Source organism: Candida metapsilosis (assembly GCF_017655625.1).
Source record: "Candida metapsilosis strain BP57 chromosome Unknown scaffold1, whole genome shotgun sequence".
Lineage (NCBI taxonomy): Eukaryota > Fungi > Ascomycota > Pichiomycetes > Serinales > Debaryomycetaceae > Lodderomyces > Lodderomyces metapsilosis.
This window is the reverse complement of record NW_027138159.1, coordinates 1987303-2011195: the sequence shown is the minus strand read 5'-3', so window position 1 is coordinate 2011195 and position 23893 is coordinate 1987303. Positions and strand designations below refer to the sequence as shown.

Here is a 23893-nt window from a genome sequence, read left to right as displayed (position 1 = left end):
TATACATAACTAAATACTAATTTGCAATTCTTTCCGCGATTTTAATAGTGTCAGCCAAAACACCATGAGCAGTGACTTCTGCACCGGCACCAGCACCTTGAATAATGAGTGGGTTAGGATACCTCTCTGTCTTGATTGCGACAACATTATCACTTCCTTTCAAAGATGCAAATGGGTGATCAAATGGATACTTTCCAATTTCAACTGAAACCTTTCCATTCTTAAGGTCAACTTTACCAACAAATCTCAAGACTTTTCCATCTGCAAATGCTTCGTCCTTCACCTTTTGAATTTCTACGTCATATTCTGGCAACTTTTGCAAGAACTCATCGGCACTTGCAACACTCTCCAATTGTTTAGGAATCAAACTCTCAACTGGGAAGCTTGTTGGGCTTTCAACATCAAAACCAGCAATTCTAGCAAGAATTGTAACTTTTCTAGCCACATCCAATCCATTCAAGTCATCTCTTGGGTCTGGTTCAGTATATCCCAAACTTTTAGCCTTGGTGACAATATCAGAGAATTGCACATCTGATTTCTCAGGTTTTGAAAACTCATTGAATATGTAGGATAAAGTACCGGAAAATATACCTTCAATAGTGTCAACTTTGTCACCAGTAAGCACAATGTCTTTCAATGGGCCAATGATTGGCAATCCTGCACCAACGGTTGATTCATGATAAACCAAACCGGCACCATCTTGCTCAGCGCTGGAGAATATATCATTCCAGATTTTCAAAGCTGATGAAAATGCTTTTTTATTTGGGGTTGCAATTGAAATTCCTTCCTTGATGAATGTTGGATAGCTATTGGCAATTGCTTCGTTGGAAGTGTTGTCAACTAGGATGGTTGGCCTGTGAGCATCTTTCAAGTATTGAGCCAATTTATCCAAGCTCAAGATTGCCTTTGCAGGAGCTGTTTTGTATGTAGCCAAATCAATTGGCTTGTAGTCATCATTGTAGAGTGCCTCTTTTGAAGATCTAGCCAAGTAAACAACGTTAAAAGTGATGCTCGTCTTTAAGTTTTTCAATTGATTAATATAAGCAGATCCAACCACACCGGATCCAATAATAGCAACATTGACTGATTTACCCATCTTTTATTTAAGCTGTGAAGTGAGATTTGCGTCGACTTAAATGTGTCCACAGTTTTGAAAAAAAAAAAAAGAGCTCTCTACATGGTCCATCACAACGCTACCAGTTACTAATTGCAATTTTCTATAAAATATACCAAGCAAGGAGTGCCACCATTGTCTTTTGTAAAATGCCATCAGCAGCAATCATGTTCCCACTGCTTATATCTTTCCCATTCTTAATATACTTGTAATCATTCAATGGCTGCGGAATAATCTCCAATTTAGCCAATTCCCTGAAATCCCATTCGGTAGCTTGCCCCTCAGTTTTCCAACACCAATATATCCAGCCACTGGTATGAGCATCATACTGATAAAGCTGCATCTCAACAAATCTGCGATAGTCTTTCTTTTGCTTTTTCGACCATTTTGAAGGTTTACGTGTAACTTCCGAGCACTTACCTGCTGGTTTATTGTCGTATGGCGCTGTACCTTCGTACCTAGTTCCTAATCCAATTCCGTTAAGCCATGGAGCACAGTCCGTTAATGCCGCAGACCATTCTCCAACAATTGCCGGGTGCTTCTCTTTACCTATTGATGCTGCATAGTTTTGAATATTTTCTAAATGTTGAGTAACGTTATCTGCAACAGTATCGGCAAAAACTTCGTAATGGTGATGATCAATTACAATGTTTTCAAAATTGGCAGTATCATTGAGTGTGCGATTATGGTACTTGACTTGGCCCTTGCTGAAAAAGTCATCCCAATATCCAATACCTTGAAAAGCATCGTGGAATAAGATAGAGTTCTTGACCGTCTGAATATCTCTTGCATCATTGTAAGAGTCAATATAAAACTTTTTTAAATCAGTCATGTTCAATTTAGGACCCAAGGGTTCATTCAATACCTCGATACCTATAATTGTATCGTTGTAATTAGCAGCATAATCACCACTTCCATACTTTTCATAAATTTGTTGCAACACCTCTACAGTATGGTTGACATACTCCGTTTTATTCTGCCACCCAGGATAACCAATATTTCTCAATCCAGAATTATCAAAACCATTCTGAGTATTTGGTGCGCCGTGCAAATCAATCAACACCTTCAAGTCATGTTTCGTACACCACTCAATCGCTTTATCAAGATACTCTTGAGCACCGGAGACGTATGGGTCGTTATCTAATTTTTTAAAGGACCAATAACCAATAGGGATCCTTACCATATTTAATCCGTGGTTGCGAATTTCCTCGAAATCGGTTTCATTATAGAATGTACTCCAATGATGTTCCAAACGTTTGGAAGCTTCATCGTGGCCTAATTTTTTGCAATAGTGATACTCATCAACCGGAAGATCCTTTTCTGTTTCGTTGTTTGATAAGGTATCGTTGAAAAGTGATGGGGTGATGTATGGTTCAAGAACCAACCAACCACCAATGCTCACTCCTTTGTATTGAAAGTCGGCTGTGCTATTGGATAGTGCTCCAGCTAATATTGAAACAACAAGCGAAAGAATTAAATAACAGAGCGAATGTCTCATCAGACAGAACTAGTCTTAATGTCGTAAGCAAAGCTTCAATAAACGATTGTAATTGATTGACAGTGGCTTTGCAGTTGAAAAGTTTTGAATCGCGCGGAATAAAGAATGCCAAATTCTTCATGCCGATCCCAGCTACTAATATTTAACCACCTGTTTCACCAGGTAATTCAATCTAAACAAATTCCCCATTATATCTATTCAAGTATAAAAAGGAATCACGAATATATATATATACAGTGCAAACAAAAATCCCACAAGAAAACGTAGTAGTAATGTCTCCTCTTGATTAATTCTCCCTAATCTAAGTCAGCTTCGGTAGGTTTAGTCTCACCTGGTGCAGGTCCTCCCTTGTTCAAGATACTAGACACTGAAGCTGGTGGATATACAGCAATCATCATAACAACCAATTCGTAAACATCTTCTGGTACAGTCTTTTGATAAACCCCCAAGATATCAGTTGGGTTAGGGTAAACAGCTAATGCTTTGTAGAAACAAATGGCAGCGTCTATAGAATTATCCTTGGCTTTTTGTTCACCAGTTGCAACTTGTTCCATAAAGAATGCTTCTCTTTCATTCAAATCAGTTGGAATTGGATTAGCTCTCAAATCTTCCAAAAGAGCCTTCTTAACAGTTTCCAATTTAAGCTCCTTAGTTTCTTTTTCAACTTTTTCCTTGTGCTTTTGTTGCTTGACAGCTTTCTTTTTCAATGATTTTCTAAATTCCTTGGAATTCCTACGTTGGTAGTCGAAGTATATGGCGTATCCAGCTAAAGCTGTGGCTACGACTGCTGTTGCGGCTAAAGCTTTATTCATTGATGAGGGATATGATGTCATTAGTAACTTTCTATAATGGTTGAAAAGAAAAGTTGATTCAGAACACAACGGCCAAAAATTGAAGAGACGAAGAAAGAAAAAAATTTCATGTAGAGGATCTAGACTTCCTAATAGGGAAGTGAGAAGGCAACTTTCTGGCTTCATATTCAATTTTACATTTTTTTTTTTTTGACAAACAATTTCCATCTGATTGGCGCAGAGAAAAAAAAGCTAATAGCGAAGGGTCAACCTACCAGGAAATTCATATAAATCCACCCACAACTTTCAATAATGTCGGAACAAGTAGAGTTTGCCGAAGTTACACCACTTCCAGAAGCCAGAAACAAATATCCAAACCCATTAGCAAATTTCAGTAAAGGTTTGGGATACCCAGAATGGCATCCAATTGACACTCGTAAGGAAGTTGGACAATTATTCAAATTTGGTTTCTATTCAACAGTTGGATCATATGCATTCTTGTACATTTGGAAAAGAACGACATTTAAATTGGAGATTCCAATCTCGGTTGTTACTTTCCTCACAGTTGCCAAAGGTGTACAATCATCATTGGCTAATTTAAGAGAAAAGAATGATTGTTGGAATACATTTTGGGGTTTGACTGCTGCCAACACGGTGGTTTTGAGTGCTGCTTTTAGATCTATGCCACCTAAACATAAGATAATAACGGGTGCTTTAGGTACTTCATTGGCCACCATTGTTGACCGTGCATACTGGGCACAATCTACAAGTAGTCCAACTACTGATGCCAAGTATGAATTGGCTAATGAAAACAAAGATTTACCACAACAAGGGTTCTGGGATATCTGGCAAAGAAGACCAATTACTCAAACCGTGGAGGAGTTGGGTGTTGGACGTGGAATTTTCAAACCATAAATGGGGAACACATTATCATTGTGGAGACTATGTACATTATTTATAAACTTCTTATAAAAGAATATTTTCTTCTATTACACCTGTTTATAGGGATAATCTATCTTTTTATTCGACTTCAACTTCCACAACTTCTTCTTCTTTTTATTCACAACATGTTCAACAAACACCTCTTCACAATACTTGGCCTTCCATTTCCTTATGAACCCAGGATCCCACAACTCACTAGCAATTCCCAAATCTTTACAACACCTCATCAACGCGTTACTCTTGCATCCTTCCAAAGCAGTAGTAACTTTCTCTTCACCACCGTAATAATCTTGTTCACCTCTAGCTATACTTACCAATCTTCCATGACAAATTAACCCATATTCACGAGAGATTTGTGACTTGGTAACTAATGATTCAGTACGCGGTACTAAACCCCAACCACCTGGACCAAATGCCCTGTTTAAAATTCGACGATATTTGATTTCTGGTAAATATAAAAGACCATCAGGTTTAATTTCAATGTCTTGTTCTTCAATTGGTGATAATAAGATATCAGCAATCTCCTTGGAGAATGGTTGCGAACCTAACCCATGATAAGAATCGGACCAATCAATTATATTGTTTGATGATGATACGTTGGAAACGGATCTTGTTTCAGGCGGAGCGTCATGGAATGCAAACGATGCAGTGGAAGTGGCAGACTTTTGAGATTCCGTCGGTGGGGTCTCTATTTCTTTTTCTGTTATAGCTGCAGCTTTAGGTGCAGCTTTTGTAGATGCGGCTTTTGGTACAGTTCTCACATAACGCGAGTATGACCTTACGGGTGAGCATAGGACCCTTGGTGTAGCTTGAAAGCCTAGCTTTAACGAGTTTATCATCATTGAGTTCATAAGATGGAACATGGTGATGTTTGGTTTCTGAGATTAATTTTTTTTGTTTCAACATCGCCAGTGTCGCGACAAACAGAAAACACAAAAGGTAATGCACTAATTTTCACGAACACTATCACTCAACCAAATGAGGGGATTTGACCTTGAATAATCTTATACACCTTTGGTGACTAGAAGTATAAACAGACATACAGCTTCAATATGATTTAATTAGAAGAGCTTTGTGCATTATATATCCATCTTGCAGAATCAATCAGATCGGTAGTAAAACCATCATAATTATCACAAAGTTCTGTGCCGCGGAGATCCTGCTCGCTACTAATAGCAATCCACAACTTGGTAGATGATCATGCTGCTGCTTCATTTTATAATACCCCATTACTACATTTGAGGAAAGTACACCAAGAGCGAACTCCGTATTTGCAACAAAGGAAAAAAGTATAAATACCAACCCCCCTGCACTTGCATAAAAAGAGAATCCATCCACTTTAGGATTCTCCCCTTACAACAATTACAATGCAGCTTCATGACTTACCAATCGGCATTCTTCTTCAAGCTCTTCCCTTCCAACGAAACTTGCTAGCAATGCCAAAAGAAACTATAGTGAAATGGCTCAACTTGGTTCCACAACGAGATCTGTTTCGCGCCTTGACTAGGAGTTCGTTGGGAAAATTTGAAGAAAAGGGAAGTAAATTATGCTGGGAGACGGCATCAGGTGAAGAGTGGTGCAAAAGACCAGATCTGATGATGCTGTGGCGGTGGTTTCACAAAGATTTAAAAAAGAGGTTTAAAGATACAATATATATAAATTTTGATGAGGAGGTTACGAATGAGGATTACCGCAAGTATGTCATTTATGATTTTCATTTAATTAGTGATCTAGTTATGGAGTATACTCATCTTGCTGGTTGTTTTAATATTTGGACAGGAGGTGGAGGTGGAGGAGGAGCAAGTCGTGAAGAGATTATAATTCCATTTTATATGCATTTTTTGGCATTGTCATTTACTGACGCTAGTAAACACAATCAACTGGTTGACATTTATCATCCTTCATTCCTTTCCAATGTTGAATATTGCCCCTTTGATTTATCGGAACTCGGTAAGATCGCTTTAGGCCATATGCTTTCTTTTCGACAAGATGCATTTGAGGTGATGAAGAAAGTTGAATTGAATATGACCATCAAGCAATTTGAAAATGTCAAGAATCATATGATTGCAAGCGAGTCCAAGAAGTCTTTGCAACCTGTTGAATTGCGGATCCACCTCCATTTACCAACTAGAGATGATCAAGCAGATGTTGAAGCAGACACAATTGAATCTCCTCCACTTGACTTTCCAGTTGATTGGCTAACATCCACATTCGATCTTGGCCAAGTCAAAGTATTCCAATTGGAGTATTATACTCCAGAAACTTCAATTACCAAAATCGACACGTTGCTTAACAGAATGCCCAAATTGAAGTGGTTGGAATTGAGTCTAGGGAAATTGTGTGTTCCTAGAATCGTTGAATTATTGAATCCACAAGTGAATTACCAAACAATACATCTCATAATCAGTCAGGAACATTACCAGTCTCATACTTTTCAATTTCAAAGTCAGTGGAAAACATTCGGTTTGACAAGTCAAGTGATGATGGTGTGGGATGAAAAGAAGGAGAGAGTTTGTAGCACTTGGGCAATGTTTACTCTTCCTTGTATGATTTTCAAGCTGTTTGGTCAGCAGCATTTGAAAACTGAATAAACAAATGCCAATTTCGTACGTTCTACTTCTTCTTAATGTACTGCTTTCTAACCTTGTACGTTCGTATTTGCGTGCTAACACACTTTCATGAACATAAAGGCACGGAGCAAATAACGTGCAAGTAGGGAAGTGGTCTAATTAGCCCGATTACAATAAATGTAACGGTGAACTCCAGTAGCAAGTCAAGCTAGAATGTGTATTGGACATAGTTGCGTAGCTATTTCATTTGTTCGCTAGTTTCAGCATCTGGCTTGATACGAACAATGTTGTGATAAGAACTTTTAATCCGAGTACATATTTCCTACGATTTGAAGAATAGTGGATAAACTGGAATATATATGGCAGCTCCGTATTAATTAGCACATTATGACATTTAATAAAGTAGCTCAAGATACTAATCACCTAAGCATAGACTAGATTTTAAAATACCTCGCTAACGCAGATTTTACTTGGTATCTTTTTGTCGAAGTATGAAACAATTAGTTTTTCGCCTCACTTCGACCTTCATCAGACATGAGCACGAATGTGTTGTACAGATGGGACGAAAAACTATTTAGCTTAACGCAAGTTAACCTCATTAGAGTGTTAACGCTGAATGCTCAATGTAGCTTGTTGTGTATTAAATATAATGACACTTATTTAGACTTAGTTAATCGTGGCCCTTTTCTACACTTCTGAGAAACAGGGCATTTGTAGTACTATATATACAATTCAGTAATCTCAGCAAAGTTGCTCTTCTTGCGTCATTGTGTGACATTAGTCAAGCAATGACTATACATTTCATTGTGACTTTGTATGACGTTTGCCTTAATAATAGGCGATCAAAGCATTTCCTTCGGAATGAGGTAGCGTAGCCGCTTTCGCTAGTAGAACGCAAAATGCGACATTAGGCAGAAGTGGTTTTTACTATGTGACACTTTTTTTACTCTTTTTTTGTTTTCGCAACCAAAGCCCTTGCAAGATAACTCCCGAAACTGTATCGCTGAGCGGTCAAGACAAAGAGATTGGCACAACAGAAAAGCCCCTAATGAAAACACACCAGGAGAAAAGAGTACAAGGCCATCAAGCATAAACTTATTAGAATGATATATTGAAAACTATACAGCTACACAAAAGAAGTAATCAGAAGTATTTAAAATTCATATCCTGCTAAGCGAACTACTATGAGACCAACGGAAGCAGTGATTGTGAACTTCAACAAACACAAAATCACGTTTGAAAGGGCATACCAGCAAAAGATTCCCACGATGCTTCCGATCAACTTGACATTATGCATCGTAAATATTCCCATATCAGTTGCGTTGTGATCATTCTGAGAAGTATCCAGCAGTTCAACTCGTTCACCTAGAAAAAATCTCTTTAAATTATTCCAAGTTGATCGTGGGGCGTTCTTTAGAAATTCAACCATCCGGACGGGAACCAGTACCACCACTTGGATAAACTCATTTCTACCGAAAGTGATTTCTTGACACTTTAAACCAATTTTCCTGTGGGTGCTTTCTTTATCTGGAAAGAAGTATTCCAAAATGACGGATAAGAACGCTTCTAATACCACCATAAGTATTAAGGAGGATGAAAGTCCTTGAAACACCATCATATGGGCAAACCTGATATAGAATTGAGCACTATCTGGTGGCATGAAAGAAAATGGCATCACTAAAATTGTGTGTTTAACTGTGTGTTTAATTGTGTGTTTAATTGTGTGTTTAATTGTGTGTTTAATTGTGTGTTTCATTGTGTGTTAGCCATTCGAGGATGCGCCAAAAAAATGGGATCAAAGCGAAAACAGTTTAATAATTAATTAGCACAAGGATTTGACTATGATAACTCTCTGAGTGAGACTATCCATCTCTTACCCTCTCACTAACCATCGCCATCACTATACTACCAGCCCAAGTCCGCTAATTTTAGCCCCTCTTCCTTCGGCATCTTTTTGTCCCCTTCACGTACTAGTTCACAATCTTCATCTTCACCTATATTCACTGAGTCTTCTTCACCCTCACCATGTAAATCAGCGGATCCTTCACTATCTGATTTTCCTTCATGCTCTTCATTTCAAGCACCATTCGGTTTCTGTGGGGCCACATTATCTTCAGCAGTGTTTAATCCATCATTAGAGGCATAAAAATCGTTTCTTTCATCACCGGCATCAAGGCTTCGGCTTTCAACAGCTTCTCCCCCGTCACCATGATTTATAGCATTATCGTCACTATAATCGCCTGAAGTAGACACAAAATTCAAGATATTTCCCAAAGAGAAATCAATACCATCATCATCTTCAACTCCTTCTTTTTCAGGTTCCGGTTTTTTCATGTGCTTAAACCTGGCATGATATTCAAAATCAAACAAACTCTTTCTCAAAGGCGAGCCCATTTTAAATCTTGAAGTTAGTTGATGATATTCAACCTTGTCCAGCAAATCAAACATCAGCTGCTGCAATGTATGATCAAGCATAAACTTCTTTTCAATTTCATGTAAGGCGGTTAGCTTATGAGTGAGGTAATATTCAATCAATACATCTTCATGCATTTCCAAAAGTCGTAATTTGCCTTCATCATCCATGTTTTTTATCAACTCAGTCAACTTTTCACGTTCACGTACTTTTGTCTTTGATTCATATTGTTCAGGTTTGAAAATTGGCTTGATTTTATTGACATTCAACCATAATCTCAAAGATGGTACATAGTAGTATCCGCCATAGTAATATGATCTAGTACCACCTGAATATTCATTGTTGAGCATGGACATTATATCATTGGGAACGTAAACTGGTACCCCAGAAACCATTGAGTAATGCAAAGGACTGATTTTTTCAAAATTCAACCAATGTTTTCTTCTATCCATATATAGTTCAACCGATTCTTGTTTGCGTTGCTTGCTTCTGATATACCCGTCGTACTCTGGTGGTGGATCTTCATTGTTGATACCTACTCCAGTAATATCAATATAAGTCCCAGTGTCAATATCAATAAACCTTGCATCAATGTGGTTATCTTTACTTGCCACTTGCCTATGGTGTAAGAATGTCGAGCAATCAATGAGGTACTTACCATATCCTTCATTAACATCCTCAATGACTAAAGTCATGTTATAGTTTGCAGACAACCTATTCAACTCTGAGCTAGGCATTTGGATATCAATATCAATATCATATGGAAACATTAACCCATCCCAATACCATGACAAAAGTGGACCATGGGCAATCCATGAAATGATTCCCTTTTCCTCCGCAAATCTAAACCAATTTCTTAAAAGTCTATCAAGAATGATTTGTTCTCTTACTTCCAACTGATCCGAAGTCCAAGTGTCATCTTTGATGTATCGAAGAGCTCCATTGAAAAACCTCCACTCATAATGCCACCCAGAATCGCCATTAGTCTTGTCCTTTTTCAAAGTGGCAAGTTTGTAATAGGTTGGTTCTTTGGCAACAGAAATCTTGTTAGCAGCAACCAATCCATTGTAATGATTTATTTCATGTCGATTTAATCGATTTTCTTCAATCACTTTGGGGTTATATCTCAACTCATTAGTGACTGATTCCTTGATCTTGTTCAATCTCACTTCATAGTCACTGATTTGTTCATCAATTGCCTCTTGTTTATAATGGAACGCGTCTTTATCCAAATGCAATTCTCTTGATGCATTAAATTCCTTTTGCCGAGTAATTTGCCTCATCTTGTAGATGTCGTCTTCCAAATTCAATGGCCTAGCAGGCACAGTTTCAAGTAATGACTTGAATTCCGCTTGAGGATTCATTTCAATCTCTTTCAAATCAGTTGATGGATCCATATTCCTTCTTTGCAAATACTTTTCAAATAAATTAGTACGCACCAACCGTTGTCGCTGGCCCATCAACTGAGTTTCATAAGTTCCATCTTTGGTTAGAAATATCATAGCAATTGGATTTTCTTGTGAAGTTAATAAATGTCCTTTCCCTTGCAACATAACTTCCTTGTGGTGAGCTTTATTCATGGGTGAACTTTTAACAATAAATGCCGGCATATCATCTCTCGATAAACCAATTTCTTCAACTTCTTCATCATCCAAGTCAACCAAGTTTTTACACCAATTAGGGTATTTTGTCTTTTTATTTGCATGTTCTTGTAAAGATTCACAAGTTCTACGCTCATTAATTGGTTTTAAAATTTCTTCATTCAACATTGTCAAGTCAACCCAATCTGACCATGCAAAGGGCATTCGTATCAAGTGATCATACTGTCGTTCGTTCTTAGGATTATGCAATTTTAACTGATGTTTGAGTTCATCCAAGTAAACAGCAAGAGTAAATCTTGGTTCATAGTATAACTCAGATTTGTTTTGCAAGGTATCAATATAGTGATACGGCAGTTGCAGTTGCTGTTGCTGTTCCCTAGGAGGTAGGTATGCATGTGGATTAATAACAACAGAAGGGTTTTCCACCGAGGTATTGGCCAACCAATATCGATTACCTTGGTTTTCATGTACTTTATTTAATAAATATGCAATTTTTTGCTTTGGTTCCAATAAATGATAATCTTTAGTCTTGTCATATTCAATTTGATCATCAGTAGCATAATTTATTGACGTTGCATGTGCTATAGCTAACTGTTTTAGTTTTTCTTCTTCCAGTCGATATACTTTACAGAAATGGAAAATGTTTATAAATAAAACGACAATGAATAAGTTTCGTAGTAGTCGTATGTTGATCATTATTAAGGGAGGAAAAACCAGGAGGCGTAAAGGGTAAAATGCAAGGGGTGGTGATAGTGGTGGTTAAAGGAAATTTAGATAGTGTAGCTGTTGTGTTTAAGTATTTAACCCTGGACTTGGTGTGTGTAATTAGATGATTAGTGGTCTATCTGGTGGTGGTGGTGGTGAGGAAGATGTGTGTTAATTTGGTTGTAAAAATTTTTCTTTTTGTAGTGAATATTGAATTATAATATAAGGATCTTGTGGTTAACTTATTGTTTTGTTTTCTTAGTGGTGTTACTATACGTGTGTGTATTGCGGCTAATCTTTTTTTTTTTTTTTTTCTTTCGGCTGTGCCTTGTTTTTGCTTTAGTTAACAAGCTCATGTACTGCATATAAAACAGCAACAAACCCAAAATAAACTTTTCTTATCTCTTTGTGTTGTCTGATACTTAAAGGTCGTGTGACTATGGAAGAGATTATGAAATATAGTAATACCAATTTTACAAAAATAGACAGCTACATTGAAACATCCATATCCCTGATAGTTACTATTCACTGTAATATAAGTTACATAATATATATGTCCATTATAGTAGTCTATACAATATTAAAAAAAGAGCGTGTGTGTGTTGTGCTATGCTTTTCTCTAATGATGATGTTTAGGTCGATCAATCATTTCATAATTAAACAATGATCGTCTAAATGGTGTTTGAAACGTAAATTTTGAAGTCAACTCATGGTATCCCTCATCCAGTGATATCTCCTCTTGTGATCTCATTCCTTTAATATCACCAATTTTACCATCTACTCCATTTGGTAAATCAAATAAGTGTGTCAATTCCAATTTATGTAAATCAGTAACATTCTTCGTAAGATAATACTCCAACAAAATATCTTCATCTTTAGTTAATAGTTCAACCACTTGTGATTGAGTTATATTCTGTACCAATTCAGTGAAACGAGGTACATTAAGTTGCCTTTGCTTGTAATTGTACGTGTTGATGTAAATCTCCTTCTTGGGGAAAAGAAACTCCAATTTACTATAGTGAATCCATAGATTTAATGCATCAACAAAGAAAAACCCATCATAACTATAACTAGTTAATCCCAGTTTATACTCTTGTTGAAGAATAGTCTCAATCTTGTTGGGAACATATACTGGTACTCCACCCAACATTGTATATCTTAATGGAGATATTTCATCATGCGAATAAAAATGGGGGAATCGACAATTGTAAACTCTTTTACTTGTCTTTTTAGCAACTTCAATACTATCATCTTCACCATCAATTTCAAGTGCATCTTGTTCAATCAAAGAATCATATCTTTCTGGTACTGGCTCATCACTTATTCCCAACCCAGTAATATCAATATATGATCCAGTATCAATATCAATAAACCTTGCATCTATATGATTCTCCTTGTAAGATTTACCACGATGATGGATAAATGATGAACATTCAATGAAATACTTGCCAAATCCTTCATTTATATCTTCAACAACCAATGTTTGATTATAATATTTGCAAAATTTGGCCAATTCCTTAGCTGGCATTTGTATATCAATATCCTCATCAAATGGAAATAATAACCCATCCCAATACCAAGACAACAAAGGACCATGAGCAATCCATGATACCACACCTTTCAAACTAGCAAATTTAAACCAATTTCTCAATATTCTATCCAACAATACTTTTTCTCTAATTAATAATTCTTCTTTAGTCCACCCCTTCTTCATAAATCGTAAAGCTCCATTGAAAAACCTCCATTCATAATGCCATCCTGCATCATGATCATTCTCAGCATTACCAAATTTTAATCTAGCCATTCGGAAATGTGTTGGTTCTTTCTTCAATGGATATCTATTGGCAAATCGAAGACCATCATAATACATTTTTTCATTTCTTTGTAAGCGAACTTCATTTATAACTTGTTGATTAAATGTAAGTTCATTGGTAGTTAGGTCATGTAAAATATGGAGTCTCTTTTGATAATGTTTGATTTGTGCATCTATTGCATCTTGTTGATAATCAAATGCCAGTTGAGGGAGATAAATCTCTCTTGAAGTGGTACTACCACTACTCTCTTTAGATTTGGCATATAATCCATACTCATCTTCTTCAGGATCCAATATTGTTGGTTTGACTTGCTTCAGTAATAGATGAAACTCCTTAACTGGATTTAAAGTTATTGACGTAGCCAGATCGCGAGCAATATTGTTTCGACTTAGATAATTTTCAAACAATTGTCCATCAACAATACGCTGTTTTTCATCTATTTTCGCTTCATAAACTCCATCTTTCGATAAAAACATCACAGCCAAAGGATTTGCCGCATATGTTAATAAATGTGACTTACCTTCCAACATTCTCACTTCATTTGTTGCTTTATTTGTAGGAGACTTCTTAACAGCAAACCCAGGAACATAATCAATCAGAGGAAGTTTCATTTCATCCAACTCTGCTCCACCAATATCAACATTATTTATACAATAATCACGTACTTTAGTAGGTATATGATGAGTAGCTTTCATATATTCACAAGTTTTCCTCTTTTTTTCAGGTTTAACCAATTCCTGATTCAACATTGTTAAATCAACCCAATCTGACCATGCAAATGGTACAACAATTTCATTCCTATAATGAGGCAGATTTTCTGGATTCTTGGTCAAGTATTGATTGCGTATTTCTGAAAGATACAATGACAAGGTAAATCTAGGATCATAAAATAACACTGGCTTATCGATCCAATTTTCCGGTAGGAAATCTTTAACATTGACTTTAATTTCATAATCAGTTAGTTCAGTATGTCCTAACCAGTATTTTTTCTTATCTTTCCTAACTTGATTCAACATGAATAAAATTTTTTCATCATCATCCAATTCTTCATATGCTTTGTTCGGGATGGGATAGAGCTGCTGCTGCTGCTGCTGGTTTGTTTCCTGTTGTAACTCACTAGTAAAACTTATCTCAGAATTATCCACTTGTATAACTTTAGGAATATCATCAAGAGATGCACCACCTAAACCCTGATGATAGCGTAGTTTATGATTAGGTGCCGGCTTTAACGTAATCACTTGGGGATTCTTCTTATTGGATGAAAGTTTCGGTAGGATAACTTTTGATACAAACGACTTCTTCTTTCGTGACTTGCTAGATTTACCATCAAAAAAATGTGAAGTTATGAAAATTAGGTTGAATATAATAACCAATGTTAGTATAACTTTGATGGTTTTAGCACTTAATAATCTGCTTAGCAAAGTGTAGCGGCCCATGGTTCCGTGTGAGTGTCTGGGTAGCATGTTCTTTTTAATTTAAAAGCGAGTGTGTATGTGTGCTTGTATGTACACAGTTTGGGGTTTTAAAGCAACTCTATCGTATGGGTTTCGGTTTTTTTTATTAAATTGTTATCCGTTAAATTTAAAAAGATAAATTTTTTGAAAAAAAAAAAGAACAATGCAAATAAAATATAATATAAAATATAGAAATATAAATAAAATTGATGAGAAATATAAAATATAAAATATAAAATATAAAATATAAAATATAAAATATAAAAAGGAAAAACAGACAAACAACGCAACTTATCACTCTCCCCCCAATACATTTTCAAGAGCTAAAGAAAAAGAACTACTCGATATCCCGTTTTTCTATTATTATAGTTTTTTTTTTTTTAATGTTTCAATACTTGCTATGTGTAATAAAAAAAAAAGGAGAGAAAAGAAATCTAAAGTACTCAATGCACGTGCAATCTAAAAAAAAAAAAAAAGAGCTTACTACGAAATCAGCAAAATGCAAATATATACACAGTAGACTAAGTTCTTTGAATGAGGAGAGAACAAAGTGTTCACCCTTCCAGATCTAGTAAAATCTTTTTAAAATATAAGAGTAATGAAAATAACTCTTAAATCTGAAAGATTCTCTCGTCTTCTCGTATCGCGGGAATCGGATTACAGAGTTTTTTGCTTGCAAGAAGAAAAAAATTTGTGTACCGAGAATCGAAAGACAGAATCGGTAGCGCCATCTAAAAACCTCCCAGCCAATCAATGACATCGAACCTGTACGTAATGAACGACAAAAAGCTGTTGACTTAAATCTTTTGCAATTATAGAGTACGGGTACTAACTATATAGTCCCTTTCCAAGGAGCCTTTCTATACGTGACAACATAGTTTGAATAAATGTGTATGTGAATGTTGCGAAATTTTTAATAATAAAGACACAGTGATTCAAGAGATACAGAGTATGGTCCCCACCTACAATCAGAGAAAGTTTTACCACAGGAATAAATGCATTATATCTTCTAATACAATTGCTAACCTAACTTATCAACAAGGGCAACAAACTACCAAAAGAAAAGCCATTTTTGAATATGAAAAATCGAATTGATCCCTCTCGTAAAAAAACACATCAACTTACACCCTTAAGTGCAGCAACTCTTCAACATCTCTCATCTTCTTTTATTCTCCGTCAATTAGTACTTTAGAATGATGTACAACGCGTAAATGATACCTGGAATATAACCAAGAATGGTTAAAAGAATACAAATAAGCAATTTGCTATCACATCCAGTTTCCATAAGAACACCAAGTGGTGGTAAGATGATAGCAGCAATGATTTTTAAGATATCTGAACAAGTGCAAGGCATTTTTTTTAAAAGTTTAAAGGTGTAGTAGTTTTGAGGTAGTGAAAATGAAAAATAAAAAATTGAGATCGTGTGTGAAGGAGATGAGGAGATATCAATGACTATTTATACTTTTCGTTTTCCTTTCTCTTAAGGCGTTTCTCAATTGTTTCCTTAAAAGCAAATGACTCTCTCTCTCTACATTTGTGTATTTTTTTTACTCTTTTGCTATTGTTATTGAAACACTGTTTTACGGGAAGAGACATTTTTTTTTTTTTAGTTTGCTATGGTGCGGCTTTAAAGACACACACGCAGTACAACTCTTTTTTTTTATTTTTTTTTTGTCTTCCGTTGCATTGCCTCGTCTTCTCTCTGTTAACGTTGGAATGACGTTTATTATTCATAACCATTACACAAAAAGAAATACCAACTAACTGATCTGAACTTAAGTTGTCTTGCTTTAAAAATCAGATCATGCTTTTGATTGTATGCTTGACCAATTGACTAAAGAGTAAGATAAAGAATTTAGATTAGGAATTAAAACATTTCATTTCCTCGAAAAAAAAAAAATATAGGACGACAAGGGGTTTGCAACTTTTTGTTTTAGTTTTTTCCGCACAGCACATACTCGGTCTGTCCACACACACAAAGTCGGAGACGAAAAAGCAAGAGAGTAAGAGTAACTGCCATGTGCAATACAAAAAAAGGCTCTTTGTACTCAGTAGTTTAATTTTTGTTGTGTCATTTACATCACTAAAATGGAAGTGGGTTATTGTTTTTGTCTTTGTTTTTTTTTTTTGTTTACATAATAGCAATCATGCAACCGGGTGTTTTATGTATGCGGCTGTCCCTTGTCTAAGATCAAACAACTTGGTGGCTTGAATTTTTTTTACTTATATGTCATTATGATATCATAGTTTACTCACTATGAGAATACACCAGCCACTCCTTTTTTACTAAGGTTTCATATGCGCGTGTGTGTGTGTGTGTTTATAGTGACCGCAAATTTATTGCTTCGTCTATTCCTGTATATAACCTCAGTCCCTTGAGATGACGTATTGGATCAAAGACCGAAATCAATCTTCTAAAAATAGAAACAACCGATCCTACTCCTTTTTTCCTCTCGGCCATTCTTGATTGGATTTTTTACTTAGATGCAGTGGAGAGATTAAAGTTCGAGGAACGTAATCTTAATTTGTTATCTAATTTATCAATTGTTTTCTTCTTTCAATTACGCACAAAAGAATTCAACACCGTTGTATTATGTCTAAATACAAAGTTACTATTCAAATGAATAATCTAAGTCAACACCATCATCACTCATTGACTTGGAAGTATACAGCTTCACATTTTCAGTCTTACTACTCAGTGGGCTCTAACAACATGGGCGTGTAACTGGTTCAAAAAAAGAACTGAGTAATTTTTTTTTTCTTGAGAATTTTCTTTTTTTTTTTTTTCAGGAATGAATCATAATAGTCAAACGATTTTCAACTAGACATCAATAACCAACTACCAGCATACAGAATGTCTGATATACAGTTGAAGCTTTTAAAGCTTGTGGACTCAAACAATGGAGTCGTTCAAAACACACTTGAGATTCCTGAATTGGCCAACACCGATGCCAACACTTTACACTCCAACTTGGCTTCTCTTTGGTCAAAGGAAATGATCAATTTCACCAAGATTGAACAAGATCATTGGGTATTGACAAAGGAAGCAGAAGAGTATCTCAAAGCTGGCGCTACTCCTGAAGTGCAAGTTGTGGATGAAGTTTTGAAAGCTTTAAACAGTTTATCTATTTCCGATTTGAATGAAAAATTGGGACCAGTAGGTGCTGTTGGACAAGGTAAAGCTTTCAAAAACAAATGGTTGAGCAAAGAAGGAGACAAATTGATTGCAAACGTTAAAGAATTACCTACTGACACAGTATTGGAAGAATTAAAGACTATTAAAAGTACCGGTTCATTAGATGACAAGAAGGAATTGACAGAATTGAAAAAGAGAAAATTGATCAATTTGACAAAAATTGTTGGATACAAAATTGAAAAGGGCCCTAAATTTGCTCTTGAAATTGTCAATCTCGAAACTGATATTACTTCTGATATGATTTTGAACAATACTTGGAAAACTGCTCAATTCAAACCATACAATTTCAATTCAGAAGGTGTTTACCCACAATCAGGTGCATTACATCCATTAAATAAAGTTAGAGAGGAATTTAGACAAATTTTCTTTTCACTTGGTTTCACTGAAATGCCATCAAATCAATACGTTGAATCTGGTTTCTGGAATTTCGATACATTATTTGTACCTCAACAACATCCAGCTAGAGATTTACAAGATACATTTTATTTAAAAGATCCAGTCAAGGCTAAAGTTCCTGAAGATAAAGAATATTGGGAAAACGTGAAACAAGTACATCAAGATGGGAAATATGGATCTATTGGTTACAGATACCCATGGAGTGCAGATGAATCATTGCGAATGGTGTTAAGGACACACACCACTGCTACATCATCAGCCATGTTGCACAAGTTGGCAAAAGACCCTAAACCTACCAGATTATTCTCCATTGATCGTGTTTTCAGAAATGAAGCCGTCGACGCTACCCATTTAGCCGAATTCCACCAAGTTGAAGGTGTCATTGCTGGATATGATATCACATTAGGTGATTTGATTGGATTTATGGATGACTTTTTCGGTAAAATGGGTGTTGATAATTTAAGATTCAAAGCTGCATACAATCCATATACTGAACCATCATTGGAAATTTTCGCCTACCACAAAGGGTTGAAGAAATGGGTCGAAATTGGTAACTCGGGTATGTTTAGACCAGAAATGTTGGAAACTATGGGATTACCAAAGAATTTGCGTGTTTTAGGTTGGGGATTATCGTTGGAGAGACCAACAATGATCAAATATGGAGTTTCAAACATTCGAGAATTGTTGGGACATAAAGTATCACTAGATTTTATTGAAACTAATCCTGCTGCTAGATTGGATGAGTTGTTGTAGGAGTCATAGAGAGTATAGAAGGAATTTAACGTGATTGTGTATATGTATTCTGCATCGTAGTCTTTGAAAAGAGAAAAAGCAGAAAAAAAAAAATAACGGCGACAACATGATTCACCAACTAAGAATGATTAACGCCAGCAAGGTTAAACTAGAGCCAAGAGATATCGAGCAGTCCACAAGGGAGACTGTACCCGCGGTGGATACAACTCAAGAAGCTCCAATACGGGAGTCCACCACTCCTCTGATCAACCACTCGTCTCCAGGGCAAGATTTCACCTGTCGATGGAATGAATGCGGTGACAAACAACACCCAAACCTCACTAATCTCGTCAATCACGTAAATACCACACACGTTGGCCCACCTCCTCATGGACCACAATCTACATCAACCACCAATTCCAAAAACATTTGCTTATGGGAAAATTGCTCGCGATATGGAGTTGAACAACCAAGCAGGTTCTCTTTGATATCTCATTGTCGTACACATACCGGAGAAAAGCCATTTTTCTGCCCTATACCTGAGTGTGAGAAGCATTTTACACGATCAGATGCATTGACGAAACATGTAAAGGGAGTTCATGATTTGCATAATATAAAAGATCAATTGAGTGGATTGAAAGAAAGAGCTAGCAAGGGACAATTGGATTTGGGGTTCAATTTGGAAAACTTGAGTGATGAAGAATATGCAAAGATTATTGATCAGGATTCCGAGTTGAAAATGCCGTGGTGGTTTAGTAATGAGTTTGTTGATGCTTTAAAACTGGTGGATGCGAAACCAGAGAATGGATTAACGGTTAGTGATGTTGAGAACCTCTCACTTGATACAAGACAATATTGGTTGAGTGATATCAGAATTAAGCAATTTTTGAATTCAAAACTGGATGAAGAAAGTAGCTTTATCAATGAATATGATGCCAATAATGACATCATCAATATTGCCAAGAAACAATATCAATCAGAACATCCCAATGAACAAATCACTCAAATCAATAGCAAAACCATACTTCAGTACCTATCTCATGACTCTAAAAATCAAGCATCAAAATATATAAGAAATGATGAGATAATGAATGAAGTGGAAAATATTGACAAAATCACTGACTTGTCAAAATTAAAACAATTACACAATTCTTTATTAAATCAGTTGCATACTGGATTGAAAATTAATAAAATTGTTTCCAATCAACTACAAAACAAGGTTAAAGAGAAACGACAACTTTGGGTTCGTAATCAATTACTTATTGATGCTAATTTACAAATTGGTTTACCGCCAGAGGCAAACTCGACTCCACATAGAGTAATGCAGGATAAATATGATGAAGAGCTATTGCGTGGATAAAGAGGGGCAAGTGTTTGGTACAGCAAGCTACTGATGTTGGAATTCTTTTAGTATCAGGTAAGTTATGTATTTTGGATCGAGGCTTTCATTGTAACTCGGCAATGTTCTATCCACGAATGATAAAAGCAACTACCTTATGCTTGCTTTCAACACAAGGGGTATAGTCAAATCGTGTTTCAGATTTAGCTCTCAGCACATTTCCAACTTGCATGTGCCGGTTAAATGCATTTCCCCGTTCGCCCCTTGTAATATAGTTTGGAAAATATACGCGCTTGTGTAATTAGCGGCTCTTGCATTTTGCAAAATGCACGAATAGGATGTATCGTAATTTGACATTTATTTTAATTGCAACTCATCTCATTTTTTTTGAAGGATTAACAAAACTACTTATTTGTCTAATCTACAATTATGCGTATATCGTATTTATCGCTGTAGCCTTGCTCAGCCAATAGACAAGAAGCTCTAATAGATGATTAAATTTATAGGAGAAGCTTTTTTATGCAAATGTCGAGGAATGCCAAAACACAAAGTCGGAGTTCGGCTTTGCTTCCCAAACGAGCAGATCCCTCCTGTCTGAAACAGAGAATTTATTTCTGCTTCACAAAAGACCTTCCTGTTTTGAAAAGTGGTGCGCTGTTCCTGAAAGATGAGACGTTACAACCATGTCACCTCATGTATGAGTGGAACTATGCATAAGTAGCTTTTCTTTTTAACCGCTCATGCATACAGCTCATTTCTGTTGTTGAAAATTTCAAAATGTCGTTATTGCTCTAACATAGTTGATAATATCATGTGTTCGGGGGTTCTCATGCAGATTTGTTGTTTCGATTTGCCAAGTTGAGCCGACAAGTGGCCAATCCGAACGGGGAATGTGGCTTCATGACGTGAATAAATTTTGTGGCTTGAAAAAAATTCTTCTGCACGCCTCTATTTGATCGATCTCGTATGACTATCCCGGAACACTAAAATGAGAACCAACAATTAGCTCCGCCTTTGCAATATAAACAAATTAGTGGAAAACAATAAGAACTTGCTAGAGCTCGGAAGAGTAGGGTGTGAATTAAGCTCATAATTGAAACCCTTTATCGGTCACTTGTCAATTTTTGGTCTGCTACAGGAATCGGCCATGTCCGAAGCTGTCAATAAGTCCACTGGGTCTAGTAGTAAGTATATGAAACGGGTACGGATATATGTTGATCTTCCGCAGATACTTTTTTCTTTTTTTTCAACTCGGATCGTTGTCTTTTGCATTTTGTGATTGTGTTTTTAAAGTTTGTGTAACTTGTCAAGGAGGAAATCTTTTTTGCGTTGAGTCGAAAAGTATAATTAGTCATTGGTGGTTTTAGCCTAAAAAGTGTAATATTGAAATTGGAGAAAGAAGTGGAGGAATGCTCAACAAAAATAGATAGTAGTCCATTTGCTTGTGAAACATATGCATAACCCCTAATAGCCCATAGTTGCAGCAATTATCTGACCATATTTCATTTGATTACAAGCGCATTTTTCTTTTGACACAATTACATTTTACTCCTAATTACACATTTAGATTGCTTCTTTCTTTCCCAACAGTTGAGATCACGCAACTATTGCCGAGAAATTCCAATCATGAATTTTAGATTGCATGTCATTGACTATAACGGAGCAATCTTTGAAGATATTTGATAGCCATGGGTATATGAACAAAATATTATATATTACCAAGCCACAGTCCTTGCATGGTACCTCAGTAAGTAATAGAATATAAGTTAACCATACAGCAGTGTTTCTACACTTTTTAGTCCAGTCAAACCCGCCCCAACTCAAAGACCAATTTTAAAATATATTTCTTTTTTTCTTATCGAAAAAATATTATATTTGGATCCAAACTTTACTCAGATCTTCAAACGGCTCCCACCCTATTTCCAACTCGAGAGAGGTCAATTAGCAGTAAACTCAAAAGACCCATCTATACGTGATCTACTTCAGAAAATCACCAATTGATTTCAGTGAATCTTACTCAAAAGTTGGTGAAAAATTCCTGAAATTTCAAAACCTCCCTTTACACTGATCAAAGGCGGTGGATGATTAATTTGCCCCAAAGTTATTTAGCTGACCTGGTAACCAATTACAGTCATCTATAGCGCCTTCTATTGAGAAAGAGAGTCCTAATAAGGCAATTCGATTTGACAAGCAAATATACTTGAAGAGTGACTAACAATTGTAAAACTCTGCGACAGTGCACAAGAATAATATTGACAGGTACATATTTATACATATCCACACACGCACACAGCGAGGAAGAGTGGTGCTGATATAAAAGTATATCAATTGTCATTTTCCCCATTGACTCACAGGATACAAACTACACAAGTTCAGACTTATAATCATGGAGCTACTCAATAATGATGAATCAATAGGTGGAATGTTGGATACTTCTTTTTGTTTCGAGCAGTTATTTTCCCAACAAAATGCTATCTCCTCCTTTGTATCTTCAAATAGCACTGCTGACACTCTACCTGAGTTGGAAACTGACAACACTTCATTCACTAATGATTTTGATTTTGATTCTGAGCAATTCAGTTGCACTGAAGAGATGATCAATGCGTACGCCTCCACGTTTCAATGGATGAGCCTGATTGACGAGGAATTGATCCAGCTAAGAACGAATTCAGAGAAACCACAGCAAAATTTTCCAATTGCTTCAGCGCTGGATAGCTTACCTTTTACTCCATGCTTGGAGTCTCCAGATTCACGAGATACACGTGTGTCCACAGCTTTAGTTTCTACAAAGACCAATTCTAAGAGTCATAAGAAGACATTGAGCTTGGCATCACCATTGCAAGTACTGGGTGAAGAGACATACTTTGTGCCTACGCTATCCTTGGGAAACAAAAAAGAAAGACCACCTTCCAATAAATGCAAAGTAAAGCAACGCTTATCTCCTTCACTATCTACCAAAAGCAAACTGTCGGATGGAAAACGGTTCAAAGGCAAGGACATTTTCACATACAATTTTTGTGATAATAACCAGACACCTCAGGGTAAGATCAACAAGCCGCCCACAAAAGGAAGTTCACAGTGCTTGCGACCAACTTTGAAACCTTCGGTTACAATCACTTCAATTGATGCATTAAAACGTTCTCAACAATATTTAAGTCCTTCGATGTCGAACCCACCTCGACGTAAATCGCCACAGGTTTCAGTATCCACAGCACCAACAATAAAGAATGTTGGCAATCCTTTCTACAGACCATTTAATAAACATAATTAATGTCAAAGGCTTGACATCTAACAGAAGCAGACATTGAGGAAACCTGTAATCCTGCAC

General features: G+C 36.3%; 11 protein-coding genes across 11 annotated transcripts; 5 read left to right on the top strand and 6 right to left on the bottom strand. All coding sequences in view use genetic code 12, as the record gives it.

Annotated features, from left to right (window-relative positions):
• Positions 1–16: 16 nt before the first annotated feature.
• Positions 17–1096, bottom strand: HOM6 (homoserine dehydrogenase; the record flags this gene model as incomplete). Its single annotated transcript, XM_067695317.1, has 1 exon — positions 17–1096. One exon carries the CDS (start codon positions 1094–1096, stop codon positions 17–19), a length of 1080 nt encoding a protein of 359 aa, XP_067550926.1.
• A 121-nt stretch (positions 1097–1217) lies between these two features.
• EXG2 (glucan exo-1,3-beta-glucosidase) lies at positions 1218–2612 on the bottom strand (the record flags this gene model as incomplete). Its single annotated transcript, XM_067695316.1, has 1 exon — positions 1218–2612. The coding sequence occupies one exon, from the start codon at positions 2610–2612 to the stop codon at positions 1218–1220; it is 1395 nt and encodes a 464-aa protein (XP_067550925.1).
• Positions 2613–2908: 296 nt separating this feature from the next.
• On the bottom strand, positions 2909–3445 carry TOM20 (Tom20p; the record flags this gene model as incomplete). Its single annotated transcript, XM_067695315.1, has 1 exon — positions 2909–3445. One exon carries the CDS (start codon positions 3443–3445, stop codon positions 2909–2911), a length of 537 nt encoding a protein of 178 aa, XP_067550924.1.
• Positions 3446–3715: 270 nt separating this feature from the next.
• On the top strand, positions 3716–4318 carry I9W82_000899 (uncharacterized protein; the record flags this gene model as incomplete). Its single annotated transcript, XM_067695312.1, has 1 exon — positions 3716–4318. The coding sequence occupies one exon, from the start codon at positions 3716–3718 to the stop codon at positions 4316–4318; it is 603 nt and encodes a 200-aa protein (XP_067550923.1).
• Positions 4319–4392: 74 nt separating this feature from the next.
• Positions 4393–5208, bottom strand: MGM101 (Mgm101p; the record flags this gene model as incomplete). Its single annotated transcript, XM_067695311.1, has 1 exon — positions 4393–5208. The coding sequence occupies one exon, from the start codon at positions 5206–5208 to the stop codon at positions 4393–4395; it is 816 nt and encodes a 271-aa protein (XP_067550922.1).
• Positions 5209–5781: 573 nt separating this feature from the next.
• I9W82_000897 (uncharacterized protein) lies at positions 5782–6936 on the top strand (the record flags this gene model as incomplete). The annotated part of the gene is made up of 1 exon (XM_067695310.1): positions 5782–6936. The coding sequence occupies one exon, from the start codon at positions 5782–5784 to the stop codon at positions 6934–6936; it is 1155 nt and encodes a 384-aa protein (XP_067550921.1).
• A 2055-nt stretch (positions 6937–8991) lies between these two features.
• I9W82_000896 (uncharacterized protein) lies at positions 8992–11625 on the bottom strand (the record flags this gene model as incomplete). Its single annotated transcript, XM_067695309.1, has 1 exon — positions 8992–11625. One exon carries the CDS (start codon positions 11623–11625, stop codon positions 8992–8994), a length of 2634 nt encoding a protein of 877 aa, XP_067550920.1.
• Positions 11626–12253: 628 nt separating this feature from the next.
• On the bottom strand, positions 12254–14911 carry I9W82_000895 (uncharacterized protein; the record flags this gene model as incomplete). The annotated part of the gene is made up of 1 exon (XM_067695308.1): positions 12254–14911. The coding sequence occupies one exon, from the start codon at positions 14909–14911 to the stop codon at positions 12254–12256; it is 2658 nt and encodes an 885-aa protein (XP_067550919.1).
• Positions 14912–17756: 2845 nt separating this feature from the next.
• Positions 17757–19247, top strand: FRS2 (phenylalanine--tRNA ligase subunit alpha; the record flags this gene model as incomplete). Its single annotated transcript, XM_067695307.1, has 1 exon — positions 17757–19247. One exon carries the CDS (start codon positions 17757–17759, stop codon positions 19245–19247), a length of 1491 nt encoding a protein of 496 aa, XP_067550918.1.
• Positions 19248–19371: 124 nt separating this feature from the next.
• Positions 19372–20586, top strand: I9W82_000893 (uncharacterized protein; the record flags this gene model as incomplete). The annotated part of the gene is made up of 1 exon (XM_067695306.1): positions 19372–20586. The coding sequence occupies one exon, from the start codon at positions 19372–19374 to the stop codon at positions 20584–20586; it is 1215 nt and encodes a 404-aa protein (XP_067550917.1).
• A 2365-nt stretch (positions 20587–22951) lies between these two features.
• Positions 22952–23836, top strand: I9W82_000892 (uncharacterized protein; the record flags this gene model as incomplete). The annotated part of the gene is made up of 1 exon (XM_067695305.1): positions 22952–23836. The coding sequence occupies one exon, from the start codon at positions 22952–22954 to the stop codon at positions 23834–23836; it is 885 nt and encodes a 294-aa protein (XP_067550916.1).
• Between the last annotated feature and the right edge of the window lie 57 nt (positions 23837–23893).